Raw genomic sequence first — 20552 nt, 5'->3', positions numbered from 1 at the left:
ATTCAACTGCGTTTTGATGGCATGGGATGTTCATAGGATCCGAAAAAAAAACAAATTTACATTTTACACTAGTGGTTCACTGTGGATGAATCATCCAACCGGTTCATCCAAAGTAGGAACACCTTCTACTTTGTTCACTGTTCACTTTGGATGTGCATCTTGGATGAAATGTAGATGAAGAGTATGTTTATATCTTTCAATGCGGATGAATCATCCGCAGTATACATCTAAAGTGAATAATCTAAATTCGCCTTTATCAACGCTTTCATGGAATAAAACAGATATTATTGACTGGTTCCAAAGCAAGACATATGGATAACAATATGCAAAAAGGGGAATTGTTTTGAACTGAGGCTATCAGATGAAAACAGTGGCCTAAGCCACAACCCACAATTTTACCAAAACGCTTTTATTACATTAACGTTGTCCCTTATTTAAGAATTTTCAGATGCAGAGTTGCTCAAGCATTGGTTGAAAACTTAATGCCATTTTAAGACATGAAATACTATATTGTTACAAGTAAACTGACAACATTTGCTAATCAACAATTTGCTAAAATAAGTTGAAATCTTAATGACAATTAATATTAAGTATTTTTTTTCTTTAATTGCGGGTAATTATCAGTAGTAATTGCACGGCTCTATAATAATTTTAGAGATCGAGTATAATTCGCCGAGATTATTTCATGAATAAAACTGTCTTTTTAAATCATTTTAACTAATATTTTATTGATATCTTCACCTGAATATTTGCTAAACCGGTTTCTTGGTGTTCTCTGTGACAAGTTGTAAAACAATAATTGTCATTAATGTCACTGAATGTTCATTTTTGCGTAGTAACGAAGGGCATCTGACGTAATGCTTGACAACGGGATATTATCAAAAATTATCAGTAGTAATTGCACAAGAGCTCTGAAATTATTGAATTTTTCCCGAGTGACACTTTGACAGTTTTAATTTCACGAGCCGAAGGCGAGTAAAATTATGTCAAAGTGTCACGAGAGCAAAAATTCTATATTAATTTCAGAGTTCGAGTGCAATTTGTTGCGATTATTTCATGAATAAAACTGTTCAAAACCAAAATTTTATTGCAGTTTATTTATGTAAGTACAAATTAGTACCATCAAACACACAGTTTTTATAAATATTTGACGATTGAAAGTCATCACTTTTATAATTTTTAAAACATTAATTGTCATTAATGTCACTGAATGTATTTTTCCGTAGCAACGAAGGGCATCTGACGTAATATACTTAACGACGGGAGATTATCCAAAATTATTGATTTAATTCAGATTTCTGTAGCTTTCTATTGGTCAGAATCTCCTATGAATGAAATAATCGCTGTAATTTTTATTTCTGTAGTTTTCTATTGGTCAGAATCTCATATGAATGAAATAATCTATAGTGTTACGGGTCTTTTATTTCTTGGGGTCTTTTTTAAAAAAGTATATTTACCTAACTAAAATAAATTAATACATAACTCAGGAAGCCCGCATTTTTAATCAATATTAAATTTGTTTATTTTTAGCATGCTAATGAAGATGTGGAGAAGATGATATTAGGCAATAAATGTGATATGACAGACAAGAGGGTGGTTAGTAAAGAAAGAGGAGAAACTGTAAGTATTATTATAATTTTATTAATTAGATGTTTGCTTCTATGAAAACAAATTCGGTGTGTCATGGAGCTTTTTCTTCTTATGACGCCGCCTCTCTACGTAGTTTTGCTATCCAATTACTAGCTGAGTTTAAAATTTCTCTTATTGTCCTTCCAAGTGTAAATCTTTTTAGCCGTGAACTTTGATTTGAGCCTACTATAAACGTCCCACGACCTTAGCTCTCCAACCAAAAACACGAGTAGCCGTCTCGCACCACATATCATTTAGTTCAGAGAAATAAGGGAAAAAAATATCCTGTTGGTGACACAACCCCCTCCGGGCCGAAACCAAATTTTTTGAGTAGTATGTACATCTATAATAATAACCTATATGTTTCCGGCAGTCGATTTTGATGATATATATAGTTATAAACAAATGAAGATCAAAAAACGGTAAATTATCGCTTTTTTCGTCTATTACCAAAAAGTAAAGCATTCTAAACAAACTTGAGAATAAGAAACTCATAAATCATATAAGAAGCTTCAATATGGCTTTCGCTGAATATTAGTTGCTTAGAAAATTGCAAAATAAATCATAAATTTTGAGTTTTTATAAATATTCATAACTTATGTAAAAATTAAGTTAGAACCTTCTTATTACACGGAATGCTGAGATTTCTGGTGCTTAAATCACACCTTAAATTTTAAAGCTATTGGTCAAATAGTTTAAAAGTTATTTAATTTGTTTATCCCAATTTATTTTTTTTTTGCAACAATATAAGTCAGAAAATGATAAAGTTACAGTAATACTTTGGATAGTTTATGAAAGAAGAAGATTTACACTATTAACTTAATTTAAAAAAAAATGACAAAAAATAATTCTAAATATTGCAAAATTATTTTTCAAGAACATGTGAATTAAAAAAGAGGGGGGGGGCTAACGTCGTTCCTAATTGTACTAGGACAATTGTTTTTCTTTCTAAATGTGTATAAAAATTCAGTCTTTCTAAATATGAAAAAATAATTTTTCTACGGGTAACGGCTAAAAAGTTATTCTAATTGTTTATAAGTAAACAAAAAATCGACATGTTTTTGCAAAATAATTTTACACTGTTTAATATCACTTTTTGTCATTTTTTTTAATTAAGTTAATAGTATAAATTTTGTCACTTGTCAGTTGGCCATTGAAATCCAATATGTGAGGTTTTCTCCAAAAAAAAAGTTCCAACCACGTGGGGAGAGTCCTGTGTTGCCCTGGGTAACATCCAGGTTTATCTATAACATCCGATGAATTTTATATAAATATGTGAAATAACTTTATGATTTACATTTAACCCTTAACTACAGACATCCCAATATTATCACGTAACTACAGACTCCCGGTATTTTTTACCGGTAATTATAAAATAGAGTCAAAATATAAAGTTAATAATAAAAAACAAAAACGTTTTGCATTATGTGTTTTTATGGAGTCTCTAGATATGGGAAAAATGGTAAAATGAGTGATTTTAATAATATAATACAAGATTTTTGAAGAATAATCTATTAAACCAGAATTTTGGTAACATTTTTGGTCTATTGAAACAAACGGCCATAAATGCTATGGACAAAAATTTAAACTTTTTTTTAACAAATAAACGTAACATAGAATCACAAAGGAAATATAAAATAGCATCCACGAAAATTTTTACATCCATGAAAAAAAATCTGCAAGCGGTAAAATTGTAATAAAGTTAAATGGCAATTCCATTTTTGCAAAGTGGCCTCAAAATTTTTATCTTCAAATTTAACCTTCATTGAAGGTCCCGGATGTCTTCCACAGTCCATTTCTTTACTTTTTCCCCAAAAACACAAAAAAATAATGTAAACATTTCAGATTTACAAATATAGTACTCATATAAAAATACTCCCTTAACACAGACATCCGGTAATTTTTACCGGTTAAGATTTTTGATGTGTACCAGAAAAGAAAATATTGACAATACACAATACACGCTTTGACTAGCATTGTTATACAAACTGCCCGAGAGGTACAGAGACACATGAACTTGTAAGTTGTGAGGTTACCACGAAATCCACATTTTGGGAATGCCCGCCGGTAAAAAATACCGGATGTCTGTAGTTGAGGGTTAAAGGGTTTTTACCCTATACATTTTGGTGCCTCAGGCATGCAAATTTTGGCTTTTAAACACTGATGATAGATTCCTTAATCCGAAAACGTTTTGTATTGTGACCCTTATTTAGGGTATTTTAGTATATACCTTTTACAAAAAACTTGGTATTTTTGTGATTTATGGTATACAGCCAGCTACAGGAAGTTTATTTTCCTCGTGGATTTAGTATAAATTTTCTTCTTTCATAAACTGTCCGAACTGTTACTGTAACCTCATAATTTTCTGACTTATAGTGTTGCAAAAAAAAATGAATTTGGCATAAACAAATTAAATAACTTTTAAACTATTTGACCAATTGATTTGAAATTTAAAATATAATTTAAGCACAAGAAGTCTCAGCATTTCGTGTAATAAGAACGTTTTAAGTTAATTTTTACATAAGTTATGAACATTTATAAAATCTCAAAATTTATTACTTATTTTGCAATTTTCTAAGCAACAAATAAGAATAGACATATTCAGCGAATATGTCAGCGAAGCTAGAGATATTCAACGAAGCTTCTTATATGATTTATGAGTTTCTTATTCTCAAATTTGTTCAGAATGCTTTACTTTTTAGTAGTTGACGAAAAAAGCGAAAATTTACCGTTTTTTGATCTTCATTTGTTTATAACTATGTATATTATCAAAATCGGCTGCAGGAAACATATAGGTTATTAATATAGATGTCCATAATACTCAACCAATTTAGTTTCGGCCTGGAGGGGGATGTGTCACGAGAAAAATCTTATTATTTCTCTGGACTAATTGGGGGCTTGCTTCACCTTCTATAAAGCACCATATCGACCCCCTTTATAAGATTTAGTATCAATTAGCCCACAATAACAGTTCTCTCGGCTGCTAAACGAAACACTTTTTTCTCTTACTTTGCGAGAGTCCAGATATTTTAGTATATAAAAAAATAGAAAACGTAAACCAACAAACAAGTCAGAAGTTTTAGATCGAGCGGCATTGATATGCAATGCAAGACCTGGCGACTCTGAATTTTAATAGTGCGAATATGAGACCCAATTCGTTCAAGAATTCTCAGCAGTAAGTTTGCATTGCAGTGCGAGAGCTAGAATATGTTCTAAAATTCCCGCGATAATCCATTAGTCCTGTCGCCAGGGGGGGTACAACGGCCTCCTGTATTCAGATGGACTTACCCAAGTTTTTTTTATGTATTTTGACCTGTAGAACACGAATTTTTTGGGTAACAGTTGATCCGGATGTCGATAAGATTGTTATAAACCAAGAAGTTGAGGAATCACATAACAGCGATTTCTCGCAAAACAAAACTTTTTTTTGTATTTTTTGGTCCATTTTAACCGAAAAATGTTCCTACAAATTTTTTCGTAGGATGCATAGTTTTCGAGATATACGCGGTTGAACTTTCAAAAAATCGAAAAATTGGAATTTTTGAACCCGAAAAACTTTTGATTGAAAAATAAAATAGCAATTCTGCTTACCGCATTTGAAAGTTCAAGTCAAATTATATCGGTTTTAATTATTTGTATTGCCAAAAATGTATTATTTTATTGTTAAAACAAAGCTATTAGCACCTAGTGCTTGAGTGATGTTTCAATGATTTCTCATTTAAAATCGAACGAGTACGTAGAGGAGGTAAAAGTGCAAGCGGGGCTATTTCTAAGTAGCATGCATTAAAACGCATGTATTAGGCACGGGAAACAGTATGTGTTTATAGCTTTTTTTAACAATCAAAAAATAAATTTTTAGCAATGCAAATATTCAAAACAGATATAATTTGACTTAAACTTTTAAAGGCGGTAAGCAGAATTGCTATTTTATTTTTTATTCAAACGTTATTCGGGTTCAAAAATTGCAATTTTTCCATTTTTTGAAAGTTCAACCGCGTTTATCTCGAAAACTATGCATCCTACGAAAAAACTTATAGGAACATTTTTTGGTTAGAATGACCCAAAAAATACAAAAAAATGTTTTGTTTTGCGAGAAATCGCTGTTATGTAGTTCCTCAACTTCTTTGTTTATAACAACCTTATCGACATCCGGATCAACTGTTACCCAAAAAATTCGTGTTCTACGGGTCAAAATACATAAAAAAAACTTGGGTAAGTCCATCTGAATTAAGAAGGCCGTTGTACCCCCCCTGGCGACAGGACTACATAGACGAGGCAACGAAGCATTAAACCTAGGAATTTTGTGCAGTAAGATGAATCGTCATGCAACTTTTTGCATTCGATTCGTGAGAGTGTCAGGCAATTTTGTGACCTAAATTGATCTCCGACAAAAAATTGTATGCATGAGAAAAAGCATTTTTTAAAGTGCACCTCGAAGATATGGAAAATAAAAAATTTAGGACTCGGGAAATATTGACGGAAATGAGTTCAATTTTTATACTTGGGGGTTTTGGAGGTCACTGAACACGAATTTTATGACGGCGATGGTCTCCGAGGTACCTGGTGCCCAGGGTGGAACTCGTCGCCTGGGACGACCGAATAATTCGCGGGACGATGGAATAATTCGCAAAATGAAGATTGGATCGAAAAATTGAAAAATACGTGTATCGAATGACACTAAACACGACCACCCCACTCCATCCCCTGGAGGTGGGGTGGGGGTAACTTTAAAATGTTAAATAGAAACCACATTTGTTATTGCAGATTTGGATTGCTTACGTAAAAGTAAGCAACTCTTATTCGAGACATTTTTTAGAATTGTGGTTAGATGGCGTTATAATCGGAAAACAACGATTTTTTCGTGATACCATAGGTAAATTATAGAAACGGTCTAATATCTCGAGAAATACACTTCCAAATAAAAAACCAAAAAATACGTCTTTTATATTTTTTAAGAACCTATCGAATAACATAAAACACGTCCCTCCACTCCATCCCTTGAGGTGGGGTGGGGCTTACTTTAAAATCTTAAATAGGAGCCCACATTTTTTTATTGCAGATTTGGGTTCCTTACGTAAAAATAAGTAACTTTTATTCGAGACATTGTTTCGAATTATGGATAGATGGCGCTATAATCGGAAAAACACTATTTATTAGCTCCATCTATTAACAATTCTAAAAAATGTTTCGAATAAATATTACTTATTTTTTCATGAGGAATCCAAATCTGCAATAAAACATGGGGAATCTCATTTAAGATTTTAAAGTTAACCCCCACCCCACCTCCAGGTGGTGAAGTGGAGAGTCGTGTTTGATGTTATTCGGTAGGTTCTTGAAAAATATTAAATACGTATTTTTTGGTCTTTTATTTGGAAGTGTATTTCTCGAGATAGACCGTTTCTATAATTTACCTATGGTATCACGATAAATCGTTTTTTTTTTTTCGATTACAGCGCCATCTATCCACAATTTCTCAATAAAAAATTTCTCGAATAAAAGTTGCTTATTTTTACGTAAGTAATCCAAATCGGTAATAACAAATGGGCGTTTCCGTTTAAGATTTTAAAGTTACCCCTACCCCACCTCCAGGTGATGGAGTGGGGGTTGTCTTTAGTGTCATTCGATAGATTTTTGAAAAATATTAAACGCGTATTTTTCAATTTTTCGATCCAATCTTCATTTTGCGAATTATTCGAACGTCCGCGTCCCGCGAATTATTCGATCGTCCCAGGCGACGAGCTCCACCTTGGGCACCAGGTATCTCGGAGACCATCGCCGTCATGAAATTTGTGTTCACTGACTTCCAAAACCCCCAAATATAAAAATTGAACTCATCTCCATCAATATTTCCTGAGTTCTAAATTTTTCATTTTCCATCTCTTCGAGATGAACTTTGAAAATGCATTTTCTCATGTACACAATTTTTTGCCGAAGATAAATTTAGTTCACAAAATTGCCTGACACTCTCTCGAATTGAATGCAAAAAGTTGCATGTCGATTCATCTTACTGCACAAAATTCCTAGGTTTTGGGCTTTTTAGTGCTTCGTTGCTTCGTCTATCAATTTTGATGTTTTTATGTTTGTGTTTATGTATTTTATGATTATTTTGATATTTACCATTAATTGGAGTTGTTTACATACAGTATGTTAGATTTTTTTTCCATGATGATGAATTTCATTTATTACAGTTATTTTAAAAAGATATTTGCAATTAGTTTTGCCAAATTTGCAATTATTAAAGCGTCATGGGGACCTATTGGGTTGTGAAGATTAGATCCACCAAAAAAAGTTAATTTTTCCATTTTAATGGGGATTTTCCATTTTTTAATATAATCTTCCATTCCCAAAAATCGTTTTTTTTTCGATTAAAGCGCCATTTATCCATAATTATAAAAAAATGTATCGAATAAAAGTTACTTATTTTTACGTAAGGAATCCAAATCTGTAATATAAAATGGCGGTTGGTAAATTTGGGGTGTCATATTTTGATGTCATTCGATAGATTTCAACACGTATTTTTCAGTTTTTCGATCTGATTTTCATTTCGTGAAATATCGCGGGGTTCCTATTTAAAATTTTAAAGTTACCCCCGTATCATTCAATACACGTATTTTTCAGTTTTTTTTATCTTCATTTAGCGAAATATCCGCTTTTTTTGTGAAACTTTGTGACTCGCCCATTTCCGCTCAAATCGTCAGATTTTTAAAATATTAACTATTCATGTTAGTTCCCTTTAATAGAGTCAGTTTTTTTGCGCAGAGATATAAAAATAAAATAAAAGTAGATCAATATCAATATACGAAATTACAATTTTATAATTCATTAATTATTAAAATTATTTTTTGACCACTCCCTTTTCTAGATGTTAGAAATCGAGGCATTTTCATTTAAATACTTATAGTAAGAAGACTAGATGAAGTCATTTGTAACTGTTTATTTTTGTGCCATGATTTTATCATTATTTACAGGAAAATCATATCAATTTTTGTTAAAATTGGTAATAGGTGGAAAGATTTTTGTGCTACAATTCTCGTAGTCTAGTATACATAATCTCGCTAATTACATGTTAAATATTTTTCCGTATTTATGATGGTAAATGAATAATACCTATTCATAAAATATGTGTAACAGTTTCCAAGAAGGTCAAATAAGATTTACTGTCTAATGAATTATTCATTCAAAAATGTGAAGAAAAAAATTTTTGCAAACTTGTATGAGATATTATTTGCTATTCTAACTAACAATAAAAACTAAAACAGTATTAGACCACCCCAATAAAATTGATTAAAAGGGCAGCAATCATACAAGCAACTAAATGAAAATAAAAATTTTTTGACAAATATGTCAATATGGAACCACTCGTTAATTTTTAGCTGGATGAAATTCACATGCGTACCAAACAGGAAAATCAACAGGAAATGTAACTTTTAGAGCATATTTTGTATTGGCAATAACGCTACGGTATGCTAAGGAGTAGCAGATATGACAGAACAGGGGTTCTTATCAATTCGCTTAGTTAACAAAGTCAACATTTTCGAGGAAAATTGGTATTAACCATTGAGGAAAGAGGTTTTAATCGCCAAATATTTACTCCTTTTCGATCCACAGGGTAGTTAGTAGTTTTACATTTTTGTTTGAAAGTCGACCTATTCATGTTCCAGTAGTTTAAGCGTTTTAAAAAACACGAATATTGACCTGATCTTCTTTACGTGCCATCTCTGCGACGGAGGTTGGCAATCAATATGGTTGTTCTCATCTTAAATGCGGCTCCTCTTGATACTTCGATTGCTGTTCCTCCGTACCATTCCCTCAAGTTACACAGCCATGAGATTCCTCTCCTTCCTATATTTCCCCAGGATCTACCCTTGTATAATCAATTGAAGTATGTCACATCTCTCACTACGCATGATATGTCTGATCTATTGCAGCTTTTGTGTTTTGATGGTTTACATTTTTTCCATTCTTTTGTTAACAGTTCCAATGCTTCTAGCTTCTTAGTAGTTGCCGCGTTAAAGGTGCGCGCTTCTATTCCATAGTTATAGAGTTCCGCGCTTACATAGAGTTATACATGTGCCTTAAGAGTGAAGGCGCAAATATTTTACGGCTATCCCTACTTTTTCTGTCTTTACACGGCAAATTACGTGTAGTAGAATTCTCACTGGTATGGATATGTAAACATTACTTGACAATGTCATAATTACCTTTAAAGAGATGGCTTTTGAATGTTCTTGGATAACTGTTACTATAGATAAATTATTAATTCAGTTATTTAATATACTAATTTTTTCACTATGTATTCAGTGATGGTAATAATTTATATACTGTACAATAAAAACTAATACTCAATTGAGAAAAGAAGAAAAGTGATAAAGTGATTTTTTAATAATATATTGTTACTATGGAACGCTTAAAATTTTGAACATCTTTAACAACAAAATACTTGGACACACAATATATCCTGGTGTACCTATTCTCTGCTTGGATCTTCCATAAATAATAAACAGTAAATAACGTGTTATTAAGTTCACGTCTTAAATCAATTATTTATCAAATACACAATCAATATTATTTAATCAACAATTCAAAATATTCCCGATGCCATGTCAAATATTTAAAATTGTCACTGTCTTGTCACCATATTCTATTCGACTCAGTGCGTTGTATGACAAAGATAGCGAATGTTCGATTTGGAAAATATCACCACGGACATGGTGTCCATTTTTTTCGAATCCTGAAAAAACTAATAAATATTTTTAAAAAATTTAGACGCAGATTGAAAGACTAAATTATTATCGAGGGCCGAAAGTCCCTTAGAATAAATAAAAAGTTTCTTTTGAATGAAATATTTGAAATTAAATATCACACTACATTTTTTCTTAGTTTTTCACCCCTGTACATATCAGTTGGTATTCGCCTAATCACCTTCACATGTTCGGTATGTCCATTCAATACCGCTCCGTAGCACTATGCCGCCACCACCAAAAATAATGCTCTGTATGAGGTTACAACTGACATACTGTTCGCCAACTCTTCTGTAGACGAAGGTTTGCAATTCTTGCTTCCATATGATGAACGCTATGCCAGTTGTAACCTCATACAGAGTGTTAATTTTGGTTGTGGCGGCATAGTGCTATGGAGTGGTATTTCTTGGAAAGGAGGTACCGAACTTGTGGAGGTGATTGGGTGAATGACAGCTGATATGTACATTAAAAACATTTTAAAAGATCATGTTTATGGAGACCTACACAGAGGAGAGGAATCGAGATAGGACGATCTTGAAATTTGTGTACACTATTTTGCCTGTTTGCTTGGTTTGTCACTAGGGCGGCGTTGGTGTAGAGATAGATGCTAGTTTTGCATTGGAGTGAATGTGAAAATTTCGAAAATAATTAATTATTCGTAGTTAATATAAGATTACGGGTTTGGTGGTTAATATTATTTAAATATGAGTGCCAAGAAAGCTGACACTAACAGAACTTGCTTCGTACCGGGATTTATATCGAGTTATCGTTCCGATAAAAAATTCAAAAGGGAACTTAATGAAGTTCAATATAAGACTTTTTATGAAGATTTGTCTTTATGTTATTTATAACCTTCATGGATTATATTCGTTTTTATGTTATTTCCTTCGGTGTAAATAAAATTTGTGTTTTACCTATTATTGGTTTTAATTTTAACCTGAAAATTATAATAGTAACAGTAAGAGGATCTTAAAAGTTTTTCTTTTGAAACAATGCATTTTTTGAGACAAAATACCCATTTCACAAAAATTAACATTAATTTTATAAAAGTCAGACTGTCGTCTGTAGTTAATTTACATATATTTTTATTAACTAAATTTAAACATCTTTAAGCTTTCAGAATATAAATGAAGTGTTCAAAAGAAAAAGCATTTTAAATGTTGATCAGAAGAATACCTAATTCAAAAAAAAATTGATCAATAAACTTCAAATAATTTAAATAACTTTTTAAACTTTTTAAAAACAATTAGGTACAGTTAAGTTACATTTTTTCAACTAACAAACTTTTTGATATCAATTAATTTGCAGTTGAAATACCATTGGTATATAAATGTGGCAGTTAGATAATAATGCTGCAAAATATTTCCGCTTTAAAATAAGCTGTCCCACATTCCCCACATTAAGGGCCAGTTTTTCGAACGCTAATCAAAAATGATCATTATCAAATATTTAATTACTGTCACAACTGTCAATGTCAACTTTGGGTTGCTGAAAACATAAATAATTACAATAATTATAAGATTTATTAATCGATTATGTTAATAATTGTTATGTTAATTGATTAACTAGTCTTATAATTGTAATCAATTATGTTTTCAGCAACCCAAACAAAGTTGACATTGACAGTTGGTGACAGTAATTAAATATTTGATAGTGATCATTGTTGATTAGCGTTCGAACAACCGTCCCTAAAGTAATGACAAATTTAAATTTGATGTCACATCTCCATCTACAATGGCATAAAAAGAATATACTTTTTACCACACGTCGATATGTTATAAAGTTAAAATAATTTATTTTTGGCATAAAACATTTACATATTCAGCACTAATCAACCAATAAATTAATGTCTAATTACGCTAAAACATTAATAAAATTTCGACTGATTTTGAATTTCGACTCGATTCAAGTTCTCTGTTTAACCCAGGTATGACAATACTAATAGGCACCGCTAGGAAAATATTCCAATTTGGGGTTCAGATAACCTGTATGAAACGAGTCTGTGTACTCTAATACAGAGTATGGCATTAGTAAAATAAGAAAATCTACGGTTTCGTTTTGATTTAAATCTGTCTCCCTCTATCCCCCGATCGAATAGGGTCGGAATTAATTTCAGTTATTCCCCGTTAGAGGGCGTTCTAACCATACTGCGATATAAATAGTTTTAATTTATATCGAGAAACTACGGTCGTGTTGGTGTAAATTTGTCTTCCTCAGAACCTCCTTGACAACAGGTAGACCTAGAAATAGTATTATCGGGGGATGGAGGGAGACAGATTTAAATCAAAACGAAACCGTAGATTTTCTTATTTTATTAATAAAATTAGTTAAATAATAAATAAATCCATAAGAGCTAATGTATTTGTAGCACCTATTCGAACACTTGCGCCTCTAGTGGCGATTGGTGAAAGCTGAATTAGAGGTTGAAAACTTAGCCCACAAACGATGCATTGCGTTTCCACTCCTTCTTACAGGTCTCCATAATCATGTTTTACCATTTGCCGTCCATATTGGATAACAAATTCGTTTTAATGCACCATGACGCAGGTCTTCATCTCGGTAGAATATTAAATACTTACCTTGATGAGATTCAAGTTAAAAATTATATTGGCCACCATGTAGCCCATATCAAATTTAAATCCGATTATACCATTTATATGATACTTCAAAACATCACATTCAGAAAAAATCCTATTCCTATGACACTGGGGGCAGCACAAAAATTTTTATTTTACACGGTAATTTCAAAATATGCAATATTTTTGTCCGTGAGTGTATATTGTTTAACATACTGTGTGCATTATATGTTTAGTTTTTTATCCTTTATAATTCAGTCAATTTGCACTCTACGAGCTCCCTAGTGGGAAAGTTTTGGCGTAGTTCTGATTTCTTTCATTAATTATGTATTTTGAGCTGCTGAATCCGAATATGAGGTTTGCGGAAAAAATTTCTTGACGAAACATTGAAAAAATCGAGAAAAAAACGAAAAATTTCTGCTTTTTTCCCCTTTTTTGCTAAAAGCTGGAAAACTATTAACTTTTAGTAAATCATCTGTTAACAAAAATTAAAGTACTTAAAATTCGCTACAAATATCACTATTTACTTTTTTTTTTCAGAGGAACCGTTCGGTCTAAAGTGCAAGTTGAAAATTGCCAATTTTTAACGGTCTCGGCAAAACCCACCTTTTACATTCCAAAACTTTATATTTTATTAGAATGCTGTCATATGATAAATTTCTCCTAGTTTTCTATACAAATAATAAATTGTTAGTTCATAATATGAATATGGTATGTCTCTTGTGACAGTTTCCATGAGTCCATTCCATCCTAAGAGGCAGGGAATGTCTCTGCTTTTCCCTTAGAGCCACAGAAGATCAGGCACAGATGTAGTCACAGTTTCAGTTGGTGTGAACATTCCCTTCGGATATGTTATCTTGATTTCTGATAAACCTTGAGGTCCTTTCAAAATGTATTAGTTGAACAGCTCCCTGACTTCCATAAACCTCAGGCGCAGGTTTAGTTTTTAAGCGAGGAATGGACTGGTTAGGAGCTACTGCATGTTTTGGTGCAATACAAGAAATGCCACCCATGACGTGAAAAGAGTGGTATCCGTCGATTGTATGTAAGTTAAAATCAGCGTTATCGTACACCTGTTGTGTAAAGTACGGCTGGTCAATTTTATGCGGATCGCCTGCGATTGCTGACACTCCAGACAAGCAACGCGCTTGCTCAAAGTCTTGTAGCGGCAGTAAGGCCCAGATAATTCCTCTCACCATTCCTTGCAGCGTTGGCCGTTTTCTCTACAAAAAGTACGGCTCAACAAAAGAGGTTGATGTAGTTTCCTCTTTGGGATTTTGTTCATGCTATGCAGAAGCTGTTCGCCTGGAAGTGTCCGCATTCGCAGGCGATCCGCAGAAAATTTGCCTGCCGTGCTTTACACAGCAGGTGCACGATAACGCTGGTTTTAACGTACATACAATTGACGGATACCACACTTTTTACGTCATAGGTGGCATTTCTTGTATTGCACCAAAATATGCAGTAGCTCCTAACCAGTCCATTCCTCGATTAAAAACGAAACCCGCGCCTGAGGTTTATGTAAGTCAGGGAGCTGTTCAACTAATTCATTTTAAAAGGACAAAACCTCAAGGTTTATCAGAAATTAAGATAACAGATTCGAAGGAAATGTTCACACTAACTGAAACTGTGACTCCATCTGTGCCTGATCTTCTGTGGCTCTAAGGGAAAAACAGCGACATTCCCGGCCTCTTAGGATGGAATGAACTAACATTTATTATTTGTGCAGAAAATTAGGAGAAATTTATCAAGTGACAGCAATCTATTAAAAAATAAAGTTTTGGAGTGTAAAAAGTGGGTTTTGCCCATAGATTTAAGAAGCCCGAGATGTAACATGAACCTATTTAGATAGCTGCGCGAATGTTGCCTTGTTTCTAAACAGAATTGCAGGGGTGGGGAGCTTCTACATAAATGAAACAGAGTTGGATTCAGAATAATTAATAATATTTATTGAATTAGTTCCGAAAATAACACAAATTAATATACACTTATTTAACTAATTACACTAATCGTATTGACTAATCACAAAAAACAACATAAAGTTTTACAATAAAAATAATCAATGATCAAAAACTAAAAAATATTTTCATTGTCCAGAGAATAATGTCATTTTATTATGAAAAATTCTTTTACTTTTACTAGTATCTATAATTGTTTTATTATAATGATGAATTCGGACGTTAATGTAGGTGAAAATTATTAATTTTAATAAATTGGAATAATGTGACTTTAAAAAGGAATAATGTTTGAAATGGTTGTTTAAGTTCTTAAATAATAATTGTTCTGTTAATCCTTTTAATATATGGACATTAACAATATTAACATTAATACTTTTATTAATGTTTATGTGGCACTGTAGCACTTTTTTGGCAGTAGAGCAAATAATAACAACATCGTTGGATGGATAAGTTAAATTTAATGTATCTCTTTGGTTGATGAATGATGTCAACAAGTCTGCTCGGTCTCCTATAAATGCGTTTACACAGTCTTCACATTTCAAAATTTTCGATATTTTATAAACGACATATCCTGAAATGTATATAATAACTTCTCTCTTGTAATGTGTAAATGATAAGTTCCTTAATTGAAGTGATATAAAATTCGTATTGGATATGTCATCGTTTTCATCAACACATCCGTCTTCAACAATTCGTTCTCTGCCACAAGACTTATTAATTATTTTTTCAGGAGCCATAACTGTAATCAGTTCTAAAGGAATACAATTTCCTTTAAAACTATCCCTTAGTTCTAAATGTTTTAACATTTTTTTATAAGCTGCCTTAAACTGTTTAGCAGTTGGATTATTGTTATAACCCCCCATTGATCTAATTAACCCAAAAAAAGTTCTGATCTTGACTTAATTTATAGGTTGGAATATACACTAATAAATTTGTTTCCACTAATTGTTTGTACAAATGTTGAAGACTATTAATACAAAATAGAAATCCCAAAACTCCCATTTTTCTCTTCCTTTCGCAAAGCTTTACCCCGTTAACTAAAGTTAATGATTTTAAATATTCAGCAGTTTCGGTTAAAAAGTCATTATTTTGATATAATTCTCTGTATTTAAAGGCTTTTTATAATCTTTTTGTGACATATTTCTAGAATTAAAAACATCAAACAAATTATTTAAGATACGAATAAAATTGACCGTAGCAGCAGAGTTACTAAATTGTTGTAACTGTAAAACTTCTGTTGAATATTCAATAGCATGTGCCACAGAGTTACTAAATAATTGTGTTGCCAACCTTACTTTCATTTTTTGTTTTTTATAATTAATATGAGATTTTATGAAAGTTTATTTCGTAAATGAACCCCCTCTTCCGCTTGGAGTTTATTTAATTCCTTAATATATTTCCACTCTACAGTTTCACCATTATCATCAACTAAAATTAGTTTATCTCCTAGTGTGTTTCTTAATAATTTTATCATATGACACGGGTCGAACAGAACTGCAATTTCTTTATTTGAATTTTGTGAAGTAAATGTAGATTTTAATGAATTTAATTGAAAACTACACCCTAACTCCTTTACCATTGTCACATTATTTTATGCACCATCAAAAGTTACTGATATCAGTGATATCACTTCTACACCAGATTGATTTACCAAATTTAAGCATTGTAATATTAAATTTTGTTTTTGTTTGCCAGTTAATAAATCGATTAAGAAATACCCTACGGGAAGTTTCCAAGAGCTATTAATACATACTAACATAAATACTATTGCTTCCTTGGCAATTGAATGACAATCCGTTTGTAAGTCAACTCCATAATCTACATATCCATAATATCACACACTCTTGATTATACACCATCAAATTAAAGTAATTTATCAAAAGTAACTGTATTAATCAGTAATAATGACTAACTTATGTTTACATGCTTTATTTACTTTATCACCCTGTATAATGATTATGTGAGAAGTTTGATGAAATATGGTGTCTAAATTTTTGTAATATTTTTTTAAGTTATATTACATTGCATTAATATATATTTAGAATAAACAACTAACAGACTACGACATCTTGAGCATATACATATATAAAAAAATAAACAAAGCAATACAATGCTAAAATAAGTAACTCGGTACTTTTTACAATTACAAACAATCGGGCCTAATACCACCCTGGCCCTGGTGTCGAATGTAAACAAACCGGCGCGGCATTTGAATTTAAATACTGTTCAATACTTACGTAAACAAATGAATACTTCTTTTATCACGTCGGCATACTTTAGATTTGTTGTATACACATTGTTTTACAATACATCGACTCATTTTGACACTAAAATCACAAAAAAAACAGAAACTATTTTGATATTCACAATTTAATTGCTTGCGTTAACCTTCAACGGCACGAAACAAAATATGAGCTTCGAACATTATCGGCGGTTCTCGTCACGATACGATGCTAATGTCCACTCCAATTGGTGGAATGGCGTAGGTAGGGATAAAGAAGAATTTGGCACGCTGCGCAATGAACCATGTTACATCTCGGTGTTTTCATTAATCTAAGGTTTTGCCGAGACCGTTAAAACTTGGCAATTTTCAACTTGCATTTTAGACCAAACGGTTCGTCTGAAAAAAAAAGTAAATAGTGATATTTGTAGAGAATTTTAAGTATTTTAACTTCTGTTTACTGAAAGTTAATATTTTTCGAGGTTTAAGCAAAAAAGCGAGAAAAAGCAGAAATTCTACGCTTTTTTCGCTATTTTTTCAATGTTCCGTCACGAAATTTTGTCCGCAAACCTCATATTCCGATTCAGCAGCCCAAAATACATATATAATGGAAGAAATCAGAACTACCCCAAAACTTTCCTATTCAAAACACAATTTTATTGAATTATTATCTGTGTTTATATTTTATTTTCATAAATTAATGAATTAGGTACTGAAATTTTTACATTTTTATTTTGTGATTTAGATCGCTCGTGAACATAACATCAGATTCATGGAAACATCCGCCAAGGCCAACATAAACATAGAACGAGCTTTCAGCGAACTGGCAGAGGCCATCCTGGTGAAAACGGCTGGAAGAGACGACCCGGTGGACAGGGTGACGGTAGACATAAGACCAACCAGTACGAATAAGTCCTGTTGTAATTAGTAAAAAAAAATTGCAAAAAAAAACAACGTAATTTAGGAGTATATGCATGTGAACTGATTTACATATGCATGAACATATGCATGAACAAGATGCTCATATTTAGTTTTATTTTCTGAACAAGTCACTTAATTTTGTTGTGTTCAGTGGAAATTCGGTTGTTGTACTCAAATTTTCCTTTTTAATGAAAACATTTGTGAATTAATAAATAACAAAGACAACGTTTTTGTAGAATAATAGAATATTTATTGTGCGATAGATTAACAGTTTTTAAAAGATACACAAGTTTGAAGCAGTTGTGCCAATTTTAGATGAATAATGAAAACTTATTTCCTCGTATGATTTTCTTAATTTTAATAAACCTTTTTTGTTGAATACGCTGTTTAACTACACTCCATGTATTGAAGTATGTTTCTGTAACGATAACTTTATGATTCCTCCACAAATGTATATTTTGTTACTATGGTTCGTTTTTTAAATAGGAGGAGTAACTTAAGAAAACTGATTTACACAGGGTAAACATATCTTGGCCGTCAATTTTAAAAACATCGTAATTTCAAGACATTATTTTGAATGTTTTTGAAGTTATACTTCTTTAGGCGCTATTTGGAAAAATGTTGAGAGTGAATTTTTATAAAAACGACAGTATGAAGTGTGAAAAAAATATATTGCTGTTTTTAGTAAATATATTTATTATAATTTTTTTTATTTAGAAAATACAGCCTCATCCACCTTAATGGTGATTAGCGGCGGCTACAGTATACAAAGTATAATTTTATAAAATATTCCTATGAATTTTAGAAATTTTACAATATTGTCAAATGGTTAACAGTAACTTTTATATCACTCGCGGTATTTCGACACTCATCTTTTTCTATATCGGCACATACGGCAATTTCACTCGCGCACTGGTCAGCTTTTTCGTTGCCTGCAATTCCAATGATGGTATCCATATAAATATTATGTGGAAATATAAGTTTACTGGTTACCCTGAGATGACTCGCCCTCGGATTCAGAGACCTCTTTACCCAAGTGCCATAGGATTTTCTTTCTGAGAGTGGTGATAAAACGTTTGGATAATCTGTTTTTGAATTGTGTATAAATTTCAGTTAACATATCGTGTAATCGCATTAGGTCGGAAGTAAAATCTTGAATAATTATATCAATAAGATTTGGCGCGCCACTAATATTGCTTATAAGAAGATTCAGTTGGTCAAAATTGAGGACAGATGCGGGTGAATGATTTTCGATAAAATTTTTGGCAGGTTCAAGGTTATACGATTTTAATGATTTCGTTGCTACATGCTCCTCGTTGCTTTTAATCTTCTTGGCTTTAGGTTTAGATGAAGGTGCAGTAAAGGCTTTTTCTGTATGACTTGTTTCTGGAGAAGTGAGAACCTCATTGATACTACGTTTCGACTGAAGGTCGACATTAATGGCTATGGAGCTGTCCATGTTGCTAACTTCTTGATTTTCTTCTATACTAGGATTATTCAGATTATTTGTTGAGCTTTCTTCGATATGACTTTATTCGTTAGATAGGAATGTAGCTGTAGGCTGGGGCATAGTTTCGGGTAAGGAAGAAGAGATAGGTTGACTGTTACTTGAACGTGCTATTGATTCCATTTTATCGGGACAATTTGTGGCGATGTGTCCAGACTTTTTGCAGGTATAACAGGCCATAGTTTCTTGAGATAAGAAAATTCGATGTGTTGTATTATCGAAGTCTAAAGTAAATGAGTCGGGTAAGGATATATTGTGAGGACTAACGTATATTTGTCTTCTGAAGCTCAAAATATGATTGTATTCAGAAATATTGGAACTGATTTTTAGAAAAGTGATTGGGGAGAGAAAGTTAAGTCCTATTTTTTGTAAATTATCAATTAACAAACTGTGTGGTATAGTGGGAGATACGTTTGATAAAACGATACGTTTGGCTGGAGAAATCAGTCTTCTAGCTTGTACAGTATTATTCCCGATTTTTATTTGTCCGTGCTTTTGCATAAATTCGTCCACCAGTTGTTTGCTTGAAAGGTACATACATATCCGATGGTTCGATAATCGAGACGAAAATATAATATTTTTTGGTTGAATTAGATTGCCCAACGGAATTAAGCACTCCTGCAGCTTCGTATTTTCTAAGGCGCTGAAGACAATCGCTTGAAACTTGGACGGGGAAGGTGTAGAAGTGGCTGATGAATAGGTTTTATTGGTATTTGTCTGCAGTTGTTGTACATGTTGCGAGTCAGAGAGACTCCGAATGTTAGGTTCCATTTTTAATTTTAACACTAGACATGTGTTCAAAACTAATACGGACCTGACCAGTAATTAAGCAGGTATTTAAACCAGTAACAAAACTGGAATAAATTGTACCTTATATCGTACTTTATTGATGTTATTAAATAAGAATTAGCCAAAACTGGTTTATTACCTTATATTAAACAAAAGTCACTTAACTATTTATAAATGAACTATTACTTTTTCTACACAAAATTTGCAATT

At 32.2% G+C, this 20552-nt stretch overlaps 1 protein-coding gene across 1 annotated transcript in view; it reads left to right on the top strand.

The window, feature by feature from the left end:
• LOC114339198 (ras-related protein Rab-10) overlaps positions 1-18425 on the top strand; it is a 43657-nt gene extending 25232 nt beyond the window's left edge. The window contains exons 3-4 of the mRNA XM_050658819.1: positions 1531-1620; positions 17871-18425. Coding sequence (XP_050514776.1) covers positions 1531-1620; positions 17871-18053 — 273 coding nt within the window. The 3' untranslated portion in view covers positions 18054-18425. The remainder of the gene's footprint in view (positions 1-1530; positions 1621-17870) is intronic.
• The last annotated feature ends 2127 nt before the right edge of the window (positions 18426-20552 follow it).

Source organism: Diabrotica virgifera, chromosome 8 (assembly GCF_917563875.1).
Source record: "Diabrotica virgifera virgifera chromosome 8, PGI_DIABVI_V3a".
NCBI classification, from domain to species: Eukaryota; Metazoa; Arthropoda; class Insecta; order Coleoptera; family Chrysomelidae; genus Diabrotica; species Diabrotica virgifera.
The sequence above is the reverse complement of the archived record's forward strand: the minus strand, read 5'-3'. Positions and strand labels throughout refer to the sequence as shown.